The sequence below is a fragment of the Ochotona curzoniae genome, unplaced genomic scaffold, assembly GCF_017591425.1.
Source record: "Ochotona curzoniae isolate NIBS_2020 unplaced genomic scaffold, NIBS_Ocur_1.0 contig_2754, whole genome shotgun sequence".
Taxonomy (NCBI): Eukaryota; Metazoa; Chordata; class Mammalia; order Lagomorpha; family Ochotonidae; genus Ochotona; species Ochotona curzoniae.
In genome coordinates this window covers 6,220,507-6,238,469 of record NW_024465582.1, presented here as the reverse complement: position 1 = coordinate 6,238,469, position 17,963 = coordinate 6,220,507, and the positions used below count along the sequence as shown (strand labels likewise).

The 17,963-nt window shown below is 48.2% G+C and overlaps 1 protein-coding gene across 2 annotated transcripts in view; it reads right to left on the bottom strand.

The window, feature by feature from the left end:
* TRIO (trio Rho guanine nucleotide exchange factor) overlaps positions 1–17,963 on the bottom strand; it is a 275,586-nt gene that overhangs the window by 92,211 nt on the left and 165,412 nt on the right. For both annotated transcript variants that reach the window (XM_040977419.1, XM_040977420.1), the window contains 8 exons: positions 14,024–14,219; positions 13,128–13,294; positions 11,398–11,517; positions 9,576–9,767; positions 8,990–9,139; positions 6,294–6,408; positions 3,141–3,256; positions 439–561 (listed from right to left, as the gene is read on the bottom strand). In XM_040977419.1, the coding sequence (XP_040833353.1) occupies positions 439–561; positions 3,141–3,256; positions 6,294–6,408; positions 8,990–9,139; positions 9,576–9,767; positions 11,398–11,517; positions 13,128–13,294; positions 14,024–14,219 (1,179 nt within the window). The remainder of the gene's footprint in view (positions 1–438; positions 562–3,140; positions 3,257–6,293; positions 6,409–8,989; positions 9,140–9,575; positions 9,768–11,397; positions 11,518–13,127; positions 13,295–14,023; positions 14,220–17,963) is intronic.

The following is a 17,963-nucleotide window of genomic DNA, read 5'->3' as shown; positions in this document are numbered from 1 at the left end:
TGCTTTTGACTTGAGTTTTATGATCAAAGTGAAATCGCACTACAGGAGGCAGCCACGCCCTCTGCAGAGCACAGGCAGAGAAGCTCTGGGCAGGGCTGCAGGTGGCATTGCGTGCCCTGTGCTCCACCGAAGGTGGGCAGAGCAGTAGCCACGGGACACGAAGAGAAAGGCTGGCGACAGCGGGCAGCGCTTTCAGGAAGAAGCGGGAGCCCAGAAAACAACTTGGAAAATCAGAAAGAGGAAAGAAATGAAGGAACCGTGGAAGGGACAGGAGGAAAAAAAAAAAGGAGATGTCCGAGTGCAGACATCCCAGGGCCACGAGGCCACGGGCGCTTGCAGTGGGTGAGGGGGAGGACAGGCGGGGACAGGCGGGGACAGGCGGCACACCAGCACAGCAGCTCGCCAGGCCCCGCAGGCACTTCTCCGGCCTGCACTCACCTTTGCCGTTATCTGAAACTCCTCGTGCTCCTTCAGCAGCTCCTGGGTGTGCTGGATGCTGGACCCCGTGGAGGTGTGCGTGGACAGGTAGAACTCGCCGTTGTCATGGATCCACTCCAAAGCCTGTGGAGGGTGCGAACGCTCAGAGTCAAGCCCCTGGGTGGACGCCCTGCCTCCAAGGAGCTGCTCTAGCGTCTGTTAGAGGCAAGGCTGGCCCACTCAAGAAACAAGGCCTCAAAAAGATGCATTTCTGAAGCGAAAAAGTATTTCAGCAAGTTTTAAGCCTGTCACTTACATGGCAACAATAGCAAGTTCAGGAATTTCTTAGCACTCTAGAGCGAAAGGCACAATATACAAGGCCACAGCAAGGAATCCCGCCCAGAACGCTGAGCAGCTTGCGGGCACAGGCGCAGTCTCACCCTGCGTTCCCGACGCTTCAGAGCCCCCCCGGGCAGTCTAACTGCAAAAGGAAAGCAAATGCGCAGCTCCAGCCCGCAGGCTGTCTGTCCACTACTGTGTCCAGCTGGGTTGTCCGGATGTGCACCTAGGGCACCAGAGGACCCCTCAACATGCATGACTACGCCACTCGGGAGGGTGCAGGTTTGCAAGAGACGTGACTTCACCCTCCCACTTGGCAGAAGTTTCCTCATCCGGAACGAAGGGGGCTGGTGGGTGCAGACTAACGGAATTTTGGTTCTAAGCTGATATCTTCTCACATTTTGTATGTGGAAACTAACTTTTTTTCCCTTTGTTTTTATGTATCTGAAGCTAAGTTAGACTTATTTAAACAGAGAAACCTAGAATAGTTATGCTATTAAAGAAGCAAAAAAAGTGCCAGTGTTTACACTTGGCCCTGGAATCGCTTAGTTACCCTGGAACTGGCTCTTGGAAGAGAAGCACAGGCTGTCCCGATAAGATCCCTCATAACTTCCGTGGCAGTGTGCAGGAAGAATCTGAACAGGAAACCTTGACCCATATGAGTCCTCGGCTTACTGGCTGGGTATTTCTGCTCTGTTACAGCACTGCTGTCCGGGCCCTGATCGCCAACTGAAGCCATTTCCCTCAGTCTAGTTTGAGTCCCCACTTCCCCACTGTGCCCACATAAAGGCAACCATCAGCAGTGGAGATAAGGCAGAGAGAGAGTGGCCAGCAGGCACGAGGGGCGGAGAGGCAGGGTGGGGGCCACAGTCTCCCCAGAGCACTGCACTGACAACTATGCAAGCTATGAGGGCCCTCAATGAGTTACTGTAGCACTGTGGTTCTGGAATGGCACAGAACTCGTGAGGGCAGTCGGGCTGACTTTATGCCACCTGCATCGGGACAAACTTATTTTCCTCTGCCAAGAAAACTATTTGCAATGTTGCTTCTTGGTATCATCCTTCAATCTACAGATAACACAGACACGCAGATGTAAAAGAATGAGTATGAAACCATTTCTAACTGGAAATCATTCTGCTATCCGCAAGTTGAGCTATCTTTAAGTAAAACATTAAGCAAGTCTAAGTTAACAGTAGCAAACTGTATTGCTTGTGACCCTGCTGTTGGGATGTGCCAGTGAGACCTGGCAGTCAAGAATAGGAACAAGGTCAAGGCCCCAGGTCTGGGACGCAGGAACCAACTTTAATGAACTCTGGGAAACTGAAGAGTTCTGGGCACAGGACACAAAAATGCAATATTTGCCACCTTGGACTAACATTCTGTTCCCTAAGTGGCAATCTATGCTGAAGAACTTCTGGTTTTTCTTGGGTTAAAAGTTTTTCTGAAATGCTTACTCCATACCAAATTATCAGCTGGCTGTTGCAGGCATGCTGGGCCTGAGTGGAGGTCAGGGTCACCCTCCACCCCCACACAGACAGTCCCCACGTCTCTAAGCAAGTGCGCACAGCAGGCCCAGTGGGGCCTGGCCACGCACAGGTGTTCACAGAACTGTCCTCGCTCTTGTGTCTTCCCGGATAATCTGCAGATTCTTACCCTCCTATTAAAATGAAGGGGGAGGGATAAAAGGTTTGTTGCTTAAGACAGACGTACATTTTACCCTGAGATGGACTCATGATGTGGGCAGGTGCTTGACGTGAAACAGCTCAAGGAGCGGCACTCCCAATGTGTCCCCTTTATGTCTCTTGGCTTGATAGCAGGAACATTGTTTTTTTAAATATGCAGAATTATTGGAAACTTTGCCTTCTTTGCTTCCTAGTTTTACTGTGAGACTCAATGATGCACTGGCAGGAAGCTAGAATGGGTAGTCTCGCCAGGATTCAGTCCTGGACATTCTAATTAAGGATGTGGATGTTCCAACTGGCACCTGAGTCACTAGGCTAGAGGCCCATCCCTGCTGGATTTCCTAGTTTTAATTAAAGTTTGTGAAAAATAAAACTTTGAGCGCATATGATATCAATATGAAACGCTCTATGGAAGCACAGACCCAAGGCTCCAACAGGATTATCAAATCACCATCCTAATAGGTGTGGTTGCAAGTCTTATGTACAGGGTGGAACAAGCCGAGGCAAGCAGCAGGGCCCCCCTGCGAAGGGGCAAGGTCACCGGGTGACACACCTTTAGCAGGCTGTGGCAACTTCCTTTGTGTAGCAAACCACTAAGGAGAAGGCCAGGATGCTTTCACTATCACAATGGAGTTACCAAGAGGGCTGCCATGGCAACGTGCGCCCCCTGGCGGCCCTGTGTAGAGCAGGCGTGAGGCTGACCTGCTTGGCGCTCCTCTCAAAGACCACGTACTGCTGGCACTGGTCGAGCCGTCGTTTCCTCATGGTCCAGTAATGCAATACCCTGTTCTCCCGCTGGAAGAGTTCATTCAAGATATCTGAAAGGAAAAGGAAAACACCCAAGTTGGTGCTAGTGAAGAGCTAAATACTTGCAAAATTCCACTTGTTTTTATTACAGTACAATGAAAAAAAATCAATACAAACTTCAAAAAAAAAAAAAACCCAACCAAAAAATACCACACACTAGAAAGCCTCAAGAAATGGAAGAGCATCAAGTAGGGAATAAGAGAAAAAAGAGCTACGCAGCAAAAGAAATCACAATCCCACAAAACCCAAACATGTCATAACCAAATAATCATGCTATAAAATTAATACACAAATTAACAAATTGGGCAACAGATAAGATGCAGATCTAATTCACCTAGTAAACAACTGGAAAAAGGTGAATAATCCACTGGAAAAATGAGTGAAGTACACAAACATGAAGCCCACGATGTAAAAAATACGACCATTACATATACGGAAAAATCATGTGCATCCTCAAACAATGAGCCCATCTTTCACTGTTTCTGACCATGTGTTTGACTGTTTTCCTGGCAAGACTGATGCCATCGAAGCCGAGAGGAATAGGGGAAGCAGGCGCTCGTGAGCCTGGAATCCCAGGGGAGACGTGAACAGGACAGCCAGGGAGGGCAGGCTGGTGACAGGATGAGCCGGACAAAGTGCCTGCCCGTGACTGTCTTCGAGACAGCAGTGCTTGAAGTACTCAAAACTCTGTGTGCTAGCAGGTGCCAAGGCGACAGTACTGTCCCCATGACAAACCCAGGCAGCACAAGGGGAGCCTGGCGTGAGGGCAAGCTCCAGGACAGCACCCCGGCCAGACACGCCCAGAGAGCAGTTGCTTTCTGGAAAAGCAACTAACATCAGCTACCAAGTCAGCGGAGTAAGCGGCAGGGCAAGAGTCCCATTTTAATAACGATACAAAAGAGTGGCAAAGGTCAGTGGAAGTTGATTTCTCTCTGTCTCTCATACACACATGAGGACAGGATACACAGTTCTAACAGTGGTTGTCAGTGACACAAAAATTAGGCAATTTACACACGTTTGTGCACTCCTTCCATTTTTTTTGTAAGCCTGTTTTATTCCAGAATCTTATAAAACAAAGTACCTTTAGAAAAAATTTCGAAGACTGGAATTACAGATGAAACAGATGGGAGGGAACTGAGGTCAGTTCCATGGGGTAGTACGTTAAGCCCCAGCTTGCTGCTGGCAACCTCTTTGGGTGCTGGTTCAAATCCTGGCTGCTCCACTTCTGATCAGGCTATTGTGACTAGAAAAGCAATGGAAAATGGCCCAAATGCTTGGGCCCCCTGCACTCACATCGGAGACCTGGAAGAAGCTCCTGGCTTCAGACCTGCCCAGCCTTTGTGGGATGAGAGATCGGTCTCTCCTTCTCCATAACCTGCCTTGCAAATAAAAATAAATAAATCCTAATAAAGAAGTGGGCCCAAGCATGTAAGTTCATCATATTGGGAAACCTAAAGCTGCCCACTGGTGTTTCCTGAGTTTCCACGAGGCTGTGGGCTCGGTGAGGAACAAGACTGACGCAGCACCCCACGAATGTCGATGCCCACGCCATGTCATCTTTCTGCTTTTGAACGTAAATTAAGACTTGAAGATGAGGCTAAAAAAACTCAGCTGCCAGTTAAATAATATGAACAAAAATGAATGTAAACCAATGGGTCCCTTCTGGTCTCTCCACGCCAGCTCCTGAGCCTGCGTTAACTGCTGGCCCACTGAGCCCAGCGGGAGGGCGCTGGCCCTCCGGGATCCAGTCCTGCCACGGTGCTTCCTCACAGCCTGCGGGACCTGTGACTGTGTGGGCTCACCCCCTTGGCTATGAGCTCTAGCTGACTGTCTTCCCTGTCATGGTCACCCTCACAGGGACTCATTGCACTGCTGTGTGCACACACCTGTAACCCACAAGCGATGCTCAAAGAGGCAGGACATTCCCTCTCTGATTGTCCATAGAATCAGACTGGAATTATGACACCCAGCATGAATGCATGATGAAGGTCACCCTTCATCATGAGTGAGTGAGGAAACACACACACAGAGCCTGCGTCAGAAGGGACACAGTACTTTTAATCAGACAAAGTGGAACATGACCAAGAGGCAAATGCAATGCTGAGTGGTGCGAAAAACGACTACTTCATGTGAAATGGACCAAGTGAATTGGGAGTTATTGCAACTCGCTATCAGAAGTTAGTGTCACACTTGACTGAAACTGGCTCACTTGTCGCTTGCTCATTTTCCCTTAGAAAATCCTAACAATGAATAAACAGGAGGTACTTCAAGAAGTTTCATGGCATAATGGAATGAAAACAAAATTTAGGGGATTGTACTCATGCTACTTTAAGAGAAAAATCACCCTATGCCGTTACAGACGGATCAGATGCATGGAAAAAAAGGACAGAACAGAGAAATTTTTGTCAATCGTATTTTTTGGAGTGTGACATGAATGTTCTGGTAACTGGTTATACTTCCCAGCCTGGGCTGTGCAATCAGGGCAAGGTCATCTCCCCTGAAACCAAGTTTCCACCCGGACCAGTCTCACCCACACAGCGAGGCACATGAGACGTGGGTGCTCACACACGTATGATCCTGCTTTCACAGGCCTTACGTTAAAGTGATATTAAACTGCACATTTTCTTGTCATTTGCTTTGTTAATTTATGCCTTAAAAATATATAACTAAGACTTTACAGTAATTACCTCACTATCAAACTTACTTGAACTTTGGAAGATATTTTGCACACAGGCCACTTTGGCTTTAATTTTTTATTACTTATAATATTTTCATTTACTTTAACAAAATAACCAAAGGTGATTAAAAAAAATCCTCAGTGTTGTATTTTCCTCTTGTTCCCACTTGCATTTTCAATCCATTCATTACATGAGCAGCTTTTTAATATAATACTGTATCACTGAACTGTGGATGATTAGCCAGAATGTCACCGACATGAAATGGACACTGAGCACGAAGCCCTAGGCCCGGCGCTCAGGGCCTGACGAGCCCCCCACGCCACGTCGGGCTGGGCAGCTCTGGTGGCCCTGCAGGTCCCACCGCACTCACTTTTCACTTGCTGCTCCGGAGCCTTGATGTGCGTCACCATGCCCGGCATGTTCACGCTGTTCCTGTGCAGGTACTTCAGGAAGACATCCGCATTCCGCCTAGCGAGCGTGCACGCCTGAGAGATAGCACAGAGAGCTGACCTGTTAACTGCACTTCACAAAACTGTGTACATCACGCGGTACGGCTCTGACGTTAGTTCGTCCTCTAAAACACGCAGCTAGTTGAACTGTGATGTGTAAAATGCTGAGTTCTGAGGGTGCCAGCTGCCATGTTCTGAATGGTTCAACACACAGGCCTACATGATGGGCCCAAGGACAGCAGTGCCCCACAGCCAGAGAGAGGGCAGAGAGCTTCCCCGGAGCAGCCTTGGGAAGCTGGCCACCCTGGCCAGCCACTCAACCACGTCCTGTGAGAAATCTGAGCCACGAGAATGCCAGACTCTAGAAGGGCTCGGCACTGGCTCTAGAAGGGCTCGGCACTGGCTCTAGAAGGGCTCGGCTCTGGCTCTAGAAGGGCTCGGCTCTGGCTCTAGAAGGGCTCAGCTCTGGCTCTAGATGGGCTCAGCTCTAGCAGCTGTGGCCATTTGGGGAGTGAACCAGCGGATGGAAGATTGATCTCTCCCTGCTTCTCCCTCTTTCTGTATTTGTGCCTTTTAAATAAATAAATAATTTTAAAAAGAGATTTTAGAGACATATGGATCAAATCAATATGTAGATCTTGTTTGGATCTTGATTAAAAGCACACATAAATATAGTTATAGAATAATCAGGAATTTTCAGTTAGATTTCAGACATTGTATTTAAAAAATAATGGCATTGGGCCTGGCGGCGTGGCTTAGCGGCTAAAGTCCTCGTCTTGAATGCGCCCGGGATCCCATATGGGCACCGGTTCTAAACCCGGCAGCTCCACTTCCCATCCAGCTCCCTGCTTGTGGCCTGGAAAAGCAGTCAAGGACGGCCCAAAGCCTTGGGACCCTGCACCCGTGTGGGAGACCTGGAAGAGGTTCCTGGATCCTGGCTTCGGATCTGTTGTGCTCACTTGGGGAGTGAATCATTGGACGAAAGATCTTCCTCTCTGTCTCTCCTTTCTGTATATCTGACTTTCCAATAAATAAATAAATCTTACAAAAAATAATGGCATTATATTTATGTTTAATGCTTAATTCACTGTTTAAATTTTCTCTAATTGATACATATGAATTATTTACAAATAAAATATCATATTAGAAGTTTAAATAATCCATTGAAGGTGAGCATATGCCCTTATATTGATAATTAGTGAAGCAGACGAGCAGTAAATGAGTCCATTATCCATTCTCTACTCTTTAAATTTCCATAATAAAATGTCTTAAGGTACCTAATATACACATTCTATATAGTTGAGGGCCTGGCACTGTGGTTGGCATCCCATATGAGTACCATTCACATCCTGGCTGTTTCACTTCCAACCTTACTCCCTGCGAACATGTCTGGAAAAGCAGAGAATGGCCTAAGTCCCATGTGGGGCTCCCAGGGGCAGCTCCCATGGGTAGCTCCAGGCTCTGGTTTTGGGCTGGCCTAACTCCAGCTGTTGCAGCCATTTAGGGTGAACCAACGGATTGAAGATTGCTCTCTCTCTGTAAATCTACCTTTTAAATTAAAAATACAGCTTAAAATAAAAAAACATAGTTGAAGAAGGAAACTTAAAGAGGCTTGTGATTATTTTATAGTTCTGCCTAAGTCTTTCTTAATTTTACTAAGTGCTATTCCCTTTCTTCTGTACTGACTGGCTCTGCAGCAAGAAAGGCAAATTCACAATGATTTCAACTCAAAAAGATCCCAACAAGGCGAGCTTGTGTATACTCCAACAGCAGGGCCAAGGGGCATGGGCAACTTGAAGGTCTTGTTTGGCCAAACTACACCTGACGACTCCGGAAGCAGTAACAGTTGTCCCAACCCCACTTGGTTAAAAACAAAATGCTGTGGTGAAAGTTCAAGACAGGTCGCCAGACATAATTCTCAAAGTGTGTCATTTTTCCCCCCAATTAAACAATACCTGTCAGATGACTGCCTTCAGAAGCAATATAAAAATTATTAAACGTAGCAGGAAATACTGCCTGAGGAGTTCAAACTTTTTAGTAGTAAGAAAAACTAAACTCGATTAAGTAACAACCCAGGGAACACTCAGGTCTGACTGGGGTGGCAAGCAGACTCTCGGGGGCAAGAGGAAAGCTTTCAGTGTCAAGAGTCTCACCACTATTGCATTTGACTGAATATGACGTATGTTAAAAAAAAAAAAAAAAAGCCAGTCTTCCTTAAACTGTCAGTCTGGATGCGATGCGGGTTCTGTAGCAGAAAGTGCTCTGGGAGCAGAGCGTTAGTGACCCCCCCCAGAGGTCACAAGGTGTCCAGGGTTTGTGTCTCTGCACTGTGCTTGTCTTACAACACACAGTGTGTGAACACCAGAAAGTGTAAATGATGTAAGACCTAAGATTTTCTCCCATGAACCAAATTATCCCTGAAGTCATCATCCTGGGCACTCTCACCAGGGCCGGAGCTCTGAGTTACGAAGGTCTTCCTTGGAAAGCGCCGGCCCAGCACATGTTGGGCCAGCAGGTGCATCTGCAGGCCTCAGGTCACAACATCCTCCACCATCGCCAAGTGCGCATCTCTGCCGTGGCCTGTGACCAGCAGCATCCAGCCGAGCCGGTTCCCTACCTTCAGGAACGCTTCCTTCTGTTCAAGGTGCTTGCTGATCATGGGGGTCACGTGGTCTGTCTCAGAATTGGGGCCCAGCTTGTCGGCTCCACCACACCAGTCTTCCTCTCTCTTATATTCCTGTTCCAAGCTCTCGAGGACACTGCAGACCTGGGAGCAGAAGACAATTCCAGACTCAAATGGTACCCTCCTAACATCACGTGTGAGTACCTGGCATCTCTGGGAAGCACTGGAGGCACCAGCTTCCTGAGGAGTCACTGGCTCCACCCAGCCTGAGGGCAAACACCCTGTCCAGACAGGGCTACCAGAACACGGACAACCCCCAAGCTATGTTCGGTCTCCCTGTGACATGCTTCTGTCACCCATTTGGAACGGAAGTACCCTCTCAGCCACTTTCCAACCGACTCCTTGTTGATGCCTAAGGTAGTAGTAACAATTTTAACTCTACAAAATGTCTTTCCTCTGCTGGACTTAGAACTGACAGATTTAGCAATGAAAGACATATAATAATGACTAAGTTGTTCCATAAAATTACACTCAAGTAAAAATGTCAGCTGGGAGCACACAGGACAGACTGATGCCCCACCTGCTCTGAGGTTTTGTAGAAGGCGACAGACGCATTGACGAGCTTGAGGCGGTCTTCCATCTTGAGCATGAGCTGCTGCCAATGCGAGGCCACCTTCTCGGCGCAGTCGCGGATCAGGTCCATGTCGTAGTGGTTGGCCTGCAGCATGGCCTCCGCCTTCTGCTGCACCTGCAGTGCGCTCTGGTGCGTTTTCTGCTCAGAAGACAAGGGGAGGCTAATGAGCAGGGCCACTGGTGACTGCCAGGGTGGCAGGGTGGGTGTGGTTACTCAGCTCCTGGTGATTTTACAGGCACAGCTGGAGTTAATATACACCAGGGTGTTTCTGAAGGCATGGCGGGCAATTTGGCCTAACAACAGCTGAAGTGTGTCCAAATCAGCTAATGAAGGGCGAAAGACATTCAGACTTGCCAGATGGAACCCACTCACAGGGCTTTCCATTTGAGAAATAGTAAAAGATGCCCACATTGGCCAAAGTTCTACAAAAGTTGTTGAAATGTCCCCCACTGATCATTTCCATCGGCTCGTGCCCTCACAGCCTTCAGAGCCAAAGAACATGGAGAAACGGTCGCCACAGGCAACGCTGTTCTCTTTCATTTTCAGCTTAGACTAAGTGAAAAGTACTCAACTAATTAAAAAAAAATAAGAAATTAATGGAAGTTAAGGATGAAGCAATTGAGTTCTGAGGTCCATGTCACACGATAAACCAGTAAAATCACAGGATAAACCTATGGATTCCCTTAGCAAGTCTGTGAGGAGCTGAGGTCACGGTCTGTCAGGAAGCAATGAAGGCAGGGCTGCACTTTCCATGTTTTGTTTGGTTGTTTGTTTTTAAATAACAATGGACTTGTGCATTTCACTTGAAAAGTGCAAACTGTCCCGTAAAATGACATTTCTCTCCTTGTCCAGGTCCCAGAGGCTTACTGTCCACAATGTGTGTGCCAGAAATTCACCTGCCGAGCACAATCACCGGTCCTCAGGCTGTGGGAGTTGGTCCCTGGGAACAAGTGTCAACAGGTGTCCACAGGCTAACGGGCAGTTGGAAATCAATCTGGGATAGATGAGTGGTACCTCTGTGGCTTTCATCTCCAGCTAATCAGATGAATGCAAGGAGAGCAGGCACAAGTTTCCATCACCTAACTCGTCCCTTTGAGGCTCGCACACACACCATTACCTGACTAATTCCCAACGTTCCCGCACCGCACCCAGGTAAAAGCAGCCAGCTCCGAGGCTGAGCACACAGGGGAGTGGGCAGGTCTACGGCTGCACTTGCAACAGCACCATCTCTGAGCAGGGCTCCGAGGACTCTGCCATCAGCACCCTCTGCTGAGCAACACAGCATTGCCTGCTCACATCTGGTCTTGCTGAGCTCCTGAGCTTTCTGCTCTGCGGAGGAGGGTTCACACAGCAGGAAGCATGCCTACAAAAGCAGCAAGGCGCTAAAAAAATCAACCTTACCACAGATGGCAATTTCTCTCCCTTGTCCAGAGGTGTTCCTGATGGCAGGAAATGCATCCTGCCAGGCTGCCCAGGGTAACACAGGAAGAAAGCCATGACCTGCTGACCTCCACGACCCGTCCTGGGAGGCCCGGGCCACTGCCCAGCCCCTTCCTACCCTCAGTGGGCAGAGGATGATGGCAGGGCACTTAGAGCCTTCCCTCAACGTTTCCTCCCTTTCAGGCCAAGTGCTGTCATTTTGGATCCTGTGACGCTTCCTGACATAATGTTGAGCCACCTGTGGCCCCTTAGTCAGAGGCACGTGAGGCTCTGAGCACAGGCAGGTCATCCTGTGGACAGAGGGACCGGGCCAGGGCCAGGCTCCTACCTCAATGGCGTGCTGGAACTGCTCGTGCTCACGCTGCAGCTGCTCGGCCTCCTGCAGCGAGCTGGCGGTGATGAGCCCGGCGTTGAGCATCGACTCTCCGTTGCGGATCCAGCCCAGCACCTGAAACACGGCACAGGATAGTCCCAGGCAGCACCGCCCTATGCACCCTGCAGCCACCCGGAGTGGGGCAGGGGCCCGCAAGGTGGTCCAGCAGCTTCTGGAGGGGGCAAAGGGATGAGTCCTTGCCCATTCTAACACCAGTGGCATGGTGATATCTGGTCAATAGTGCTGCCTATTTATAACGAACTCCGTTATTTTCAGTAGTCAGGACCAGTTGGAAAGGTGGAGGGCTCATTGAATGTCAACGAATCCACAGGTCAAGAGTGTGAGGCTCACATATTGGAAAACCTACTGACAAAGAATTCCCAGATAATCAAGAGAACCATTTCCCATTCTAATTCAGTCCCAATGAACAAGAAAAATTGGAAAATTGACAAAGGGAAAATAATTCATTTCACCATCTCATCCTTCAATTTAATTTGCACATCAAATGGCATGAAAATCAAAAATGCCAACTAAGATGTACCGCAATGTTCAAGAACAAACTGCGATTCCCAACTTCACATTTAAATTTTGACGGTAGAAGAAATTATAGAAATTATACTAGAAAGTTATTCATAGCAGAAACCTTTGGTTACTTACACAATAATTATCTCACTGTCCACTCAGAAACCCTAACTGTCGAAGACAGCTTTAGAGAAGGACTTCGGCTGCTGTAGAGCTCGTTACAGTCAGGATCTGATGCACACAGTGGGATCAGAGCCACAGTGTCGTGGTGAAGTTTGTAAAACCTCTTTTTGATACAGGTGCCTTCTCCTTGCTGCGGTCCAGCAAGTGGAGGTGATGGGTAGAGCTGCGACAGACACTCAGCTTCAATGAGTGTGAGGTCATCCTTCAGCAAGACCTCAGCCTGTTCAATGGATACCAGCAACCTACCATTCCTTGACCGTTAGCTGGGAAACGCACCATGTCTAAGCCACAGTGTTTCACAATCTACCATTTACAATCCAACCAATTCCTAAAGGAAACACTAGCTTATTCCTTAATTTCTTAAATGATTTTTTTGGGGGGCAAGAAAGAGCCTTTTATCAGTGCACCACAAAATTTCATTTCAATGTTTTGTGAATTTACATTGCTGACAGCACAGGGAGGCACAGTGGGAGCCCCTGCAGTAAGAGTGGATACGCACTGACTGCAGGAGCCGTCACCTGGCTCCATGGACACCCAAGGCTCCTCTAACCAAGCCAGCATTTGCTCTCTGCGCGCCCACCAGGGCATCATGAGCCACGCCGGCTGCCACCACGCTAGTTCTGTGGGAGCGAATTCCCTGGCCAGTGGATAAGATGCCATATCTATGCATCCCTTCCCTATGTCCTATTTTACCTTGCTATGCCATCTAGCATGTTTACAGAATCTTGCTAACACAAGAAAAGTCTCAGCCATCCATGATCTTGGATTAAAAAACATTGCTAATTATCTCAGGTGGCAAAGTGTCCAGGAATTCAAGCAAGAGTGCACCACCAGCGAAGCAAGCTAAGGGAATCACTCTTAAGTGTACTCCGCTGGGTACTACAGAGCAGGCAGTGTCCAGGCCACATGCTCTGATTCTGCAAAAGCCAGAATTCCTTCCCAGCAGGGCGCAGCCCAGTTTCCCATTGCCCTGGGCTCACCTGCTTCACTTCTGCCTGCAGGTGGCGCAGCTGCACACACTGCTCCAGGTGTTTGCGGTGCTGTTCCGCAGCCAGGTCCAGCTCCTGCTGCTTCTCATGAAGAAACTCCAGCAGGTCCTGAACCCGAGTGGCCATGTCCACGTCTCTGTCACATAGCAGCTCCACACCTGCAGACATCGAAGCGTGGCCCCAGAATTCAACCACGCCTTCTACCTCCTGTTCCCAAATGCTGGGGACTACACAACCTGCCTGAGTGATAACACACTGTGCTGCTGGGCAGGTTCACGGGGAGCACAGGGAAAGAGTGTGGAATCCAACTAAGCCGCGCCTAGCTATGCTCCATTAATAACTAGTGAGAATGCAGCATCTTTACAAGGGAGTGAACTTGGCTTTCCAGGAGCTGTTACCCTCAACATGCAGTTAACTCTTCAGTAAGCGTTCCGTTTACCTTGTGCAAAGTGAGTCATGGAGTATGCAGGTTACTGCTGTTTCTAATAATACAGTTGTGAGGCTAGAGTGACATCTGCTGGTAAAATATACACTAGCAAAAAAGGTATGTGAAAATACTGGGGTTCCTTCATGGAGTATCACCCCGTAAAATTAAAGTTCATGCTATTGAAATAGTAATGACAAGTTATTAAAGACAACCACAGTGTGATTGTATTATTGCAGGAAAAAAAATGCAAAATGTGCCCTTGCAAAGAACAGGCATCTAAAACCTCTATACTGTAGGAGTTAAAGGGACTTGCAGCATTACATTAGGATAAACTGAATTCTGGCTGGGGGGAGGGTGCTGAAGGCTACGGCTGACTGGGGGGAGGGTATTAAAGGCTGTGGCCAACGGGGGGAGGGTGTAGGAGGCTGTGGCTGACTGAGGACAGAATAACCTTCCTTACCTGAGGCCTGGACTTCGTTGACATACTGCAGAAGATCCTGCCCTTGGTGGATGACATCGAAAGTCAGGTTGTTCATGGTCAAGGCTTTGTCGGCATGGTGCTGGAGCCGCTGCTCTGCGATGGTGAGGTCTTCTGTGTCGAAGTCGTTCATCTGCTGAGAAAGCTCATCGTTCCAGGACTCCAGGTCCGAGATGATCTGAAGGAACAGGCAGCATATAAGAGCAAGATCGAAAAAACAGATACACACCGCTGCATTCGCTGTGCCAAGCAAGGACGGGAAAAAATGTGTCAGCAGGACAGCACTTGGAAAGTGGACACTGGAAATGGGTGGGAATGCCACACACAGTCACACCTTAGCAAAGGTGCTGTTTCCAAAAACATCGTAAAACATCGTAAAACAAGCGTACACAGAAACGCGCTGAAGGAGTTCCCACTAGCCAAGGCTTAGCAGGACAATTAAATACTGCAAAAGGAAACTTGTCACAACTGCAGGAAATATGAATATACAAACATCTACCAACTGCCAATAGTGTTTTTAAATAAAGAGCTAAAAAGCCAAAAAATGAATGAAAAAGCTTGGTCTTGAAACATAGACAGGAATCTAGCTTTTATCATGGATATCTGTAATAAAAGGAGACAGGTGGCAATTAAGCAATTCATAATGAAAGAATGCTCATTGTTTCAGGCGAACCCAAGTATCAAGGGGATACAAAATAATAGGATTAGAAAATGATGTATTTCCAAGTTCTTCTATAGCAGTACAGTCATCTCTCACGAGACAGGTGTGGAAGGCCAGTGCCCAAGCATTCCTCGGGGCTGTGCCCAGCAGGACCAGAACAGTACTGATGGGCAGCTCCTGGAGCCTTCCCACACAAAAATGGATCCTGAATAGAAGCAGGTTTTGCCATCTAACTGCTCAGATTAATTACCAGGCAAAGAAAAACAGCTTGGCAACTCTGAAGACTATCAAGTGGACAAATGCCAAATGTGGGACTTGCTCTTCTGCCAACTGATCCAGTTATTTCAACAAGTCATGGCGGGTCAAAGAGCAGTGCAGCAGAAGGAGAGACAGGTTTGGTTGAGGTCTGCCTGAGGCCTCCCAACCGAGGTGTCCGTGCACAACTGAACACACCCTGGGTATCAGAAGACTGCAAGCAGGGGCTGAGCGCTCTGTGGGCATGTACAATAATCTTTCAGGGACACTTACCAAAGGTTTTAGGAGTGAAATGATGGGGAGGCTGTTTACCTTTAAAACAGTATATTTTCATAGTAACCAAAGCAGGAATACTTAAAGCAAGAGCTGTCAAACCTTGTTGATTTGGGATTAAGCATATGCAAGCTTCATTGCACCATACTTTCAGAATCGAACTGAAAATTCACATGATTTTTGTAAAAATTAAGACTAAAAATTATGAAATCTTAGAAAGCAAGGTAAAGATTTAACTAAGTAAGTATGTAAATTAGGAATGTGACAGACTTTACAGAAAAATCTAGGTGGGAAATAAGAAAGAAAAAAAACCTTAAGCTTTATCTCTCCTCTAAGGAGAATCTTCTCTTTTAGCTTCGTTTTCTGGCATTTTCAGGCTACTACAGACTGGCAGTACTCTCCCAAGGACGCGAGGGTCAGACAACACATACAGGCTGGCAGTACTGACACCAGGACATCAAGATTAGACAACAACGACACACAGGCCAGCAGGACTGACACTGGGACACGAGGGTCAGGGAGCAAACGATACACAGATCAACAGCACCAACGCTGGGACATGAAGATTAGACAATACATGACATGCAGACCAGCAGTATCCTCATAGAGATACGAGACTCAAACAACACACACAGACTAAGAGGCATTCTCTTAGGGACACCAGTGTCAGAAAACACACACACACACCCCTAACGGATAATAAGCAAAGATGATGTGCTGAAATCAGCAGAATCTATAAACTCTCAGAGATCAAAAAGCAATCCCAAGTACGGCCGGGACCTGAAGCGCAGGCCTGCAGCTTGTGAATGGCATGGCAGAGACAGCGATGGCAACGACAAAACTCAGCAACAGCCCAAGTCAGTGAATACTGATTCCTTGGAAAAACAATGGAAACTTTAGAAAGTCTAAGTTACTCTTTCTGCTGACTGTTTTACTCCATCAAACTGCACAGGACACATGAACAGAGCAGATTTTATTTGGAATGTTTGTAGACTGACATGTCAGTATTCTAGAGAGAGGACTCCAGACACAGGAACTCCTCCATCTACATTTGAGCCACTCTGCTGCTGCTGCAGTGGGAAGCAGAGAGACGGTGGCGGCTGGCCCCAGCCTAGATAGTACCTGATGGTTCTCAGCAAATCAGAGCAAATCTCAGACAAAGCCTCGATTGCTTAGATTTTTCACGGTTAAGGGATTCGGGGATGGAGGCTTTCAGACCACAATCTTTCAAAAGCTTTTAAACCATATTTGGTGCTGGCCTGAGACTAAGTGCAGGTGCAATTGCCTCGGCTGTGGACCACTCACCTGGGCCTGCTACGTTGGTTTTATACAAGCACTAGCAGTTCTGTGGCCCCAGGGTGGTTAAAAGGCATGAGCAGGCTTTGCGCCCTGAACTGAAAATTGCTGAAAATGGAAACACAATAAAAATGTTTGCTCTTTAAAATATTAAAGTATCATTAATGTAAATGGACTCAAATTCTTTTTTTAGATTAGAATGTCCAAGAATAAATTTCAACTAATGCATCAGATTATTGTTTCTTAATTGAAAATACTCAGTAATAGTTAAATTTTACAAAAGTTAAGTCCTTTGAACTCCGAGGCACAAACAGGCCTGCCCGGTGCATACGGTGCAGTTACTTCAGGCTGGAGGCAGGCCTTGAGAGTCTCCTGGGAGCAGGGCCACTACACATGCCTTTTTTGTGCCTTGTCTCGCTGCCTTCAAGTGAGTCAGAGGTCAGGATCCTGGATGGCACTCAGGGAGGTTGAGGCAGGCACTAAGCTGAGGGAGTCACTTCTTTCTGGTCATTAACTCATAATGACAAGAGGAGTCAAGAAGATCTTTCTGTTATGAGCCTAGCCCAGCAGCCACCCCAAAGCACCTTGAAAGCCCAGCACAGGGCTGGCCTGGTCCCTGCCCCACATGCCATGCAGGCAGGGCCTGGAGTCGGGCTGTGACAATAGCAGGGTCCACCATGGGCACACAGTCTTGAATCAAGGAGACCCAGGACAGTCAATAGCCAGCCTGGCTAGCCCTGCCTTCGGGGACACTTGAGGGGCCAGGGTCTGCCTAACGGCCTCTAAGCATCAAAAGATTCCAAATCAGGAAGCGCAGTAAGTACTGTGGGGTGTACAATCAGGGGCACCCCGAGGAGGCCTGTGGCTACTCAGCCACCAGCACACCAGCTCCGGCCTCATGTTTCCCAGATTCAGGCTCACCCAGTTAGACTTTCTGTGTAAGTGACCCAAGCTAAAACAAGAAAGTTAAAGGTCTCCCCTAGCATTCATCTCAGAGCTGCTTTCTTTATGGTGAAGAAACAAAGCAAGGGGCCCGCGCTTCTATTACCACTCACACGTGAGGGGCACAGGTCAGAACTGAGGTGAAGGCATGGTACTTCTGTGAAAAGTGGGTTCCCTCCAGGCTCAGCCTGGCCCACTCTCCTGGGGAAGAACATGAGAGAGGGCACAGAAAGAGGGAGGAAGGGACACAGTGGGGAGAGCGAGGAGAGCAGCTCTGTGCCCTTGGTTCCTGCCTCTGCGTCCGCCCAGGGCAGTTCTGGGTAGCCAGCCCTGGACGTCAGAGACGCACCGAGGCCACGGACTCTTTTGCTCCAAGCTCTGGCCCCTGTGCTGCCTCCACAGGAGATCCCCACCTCCAATTCATGTGGAGGGTGCTGTCTGAGCACCTGGGGGCCTCCTCCCTCCTCTCCTTTCCTCTGCCTGCCAGGGGAGCTG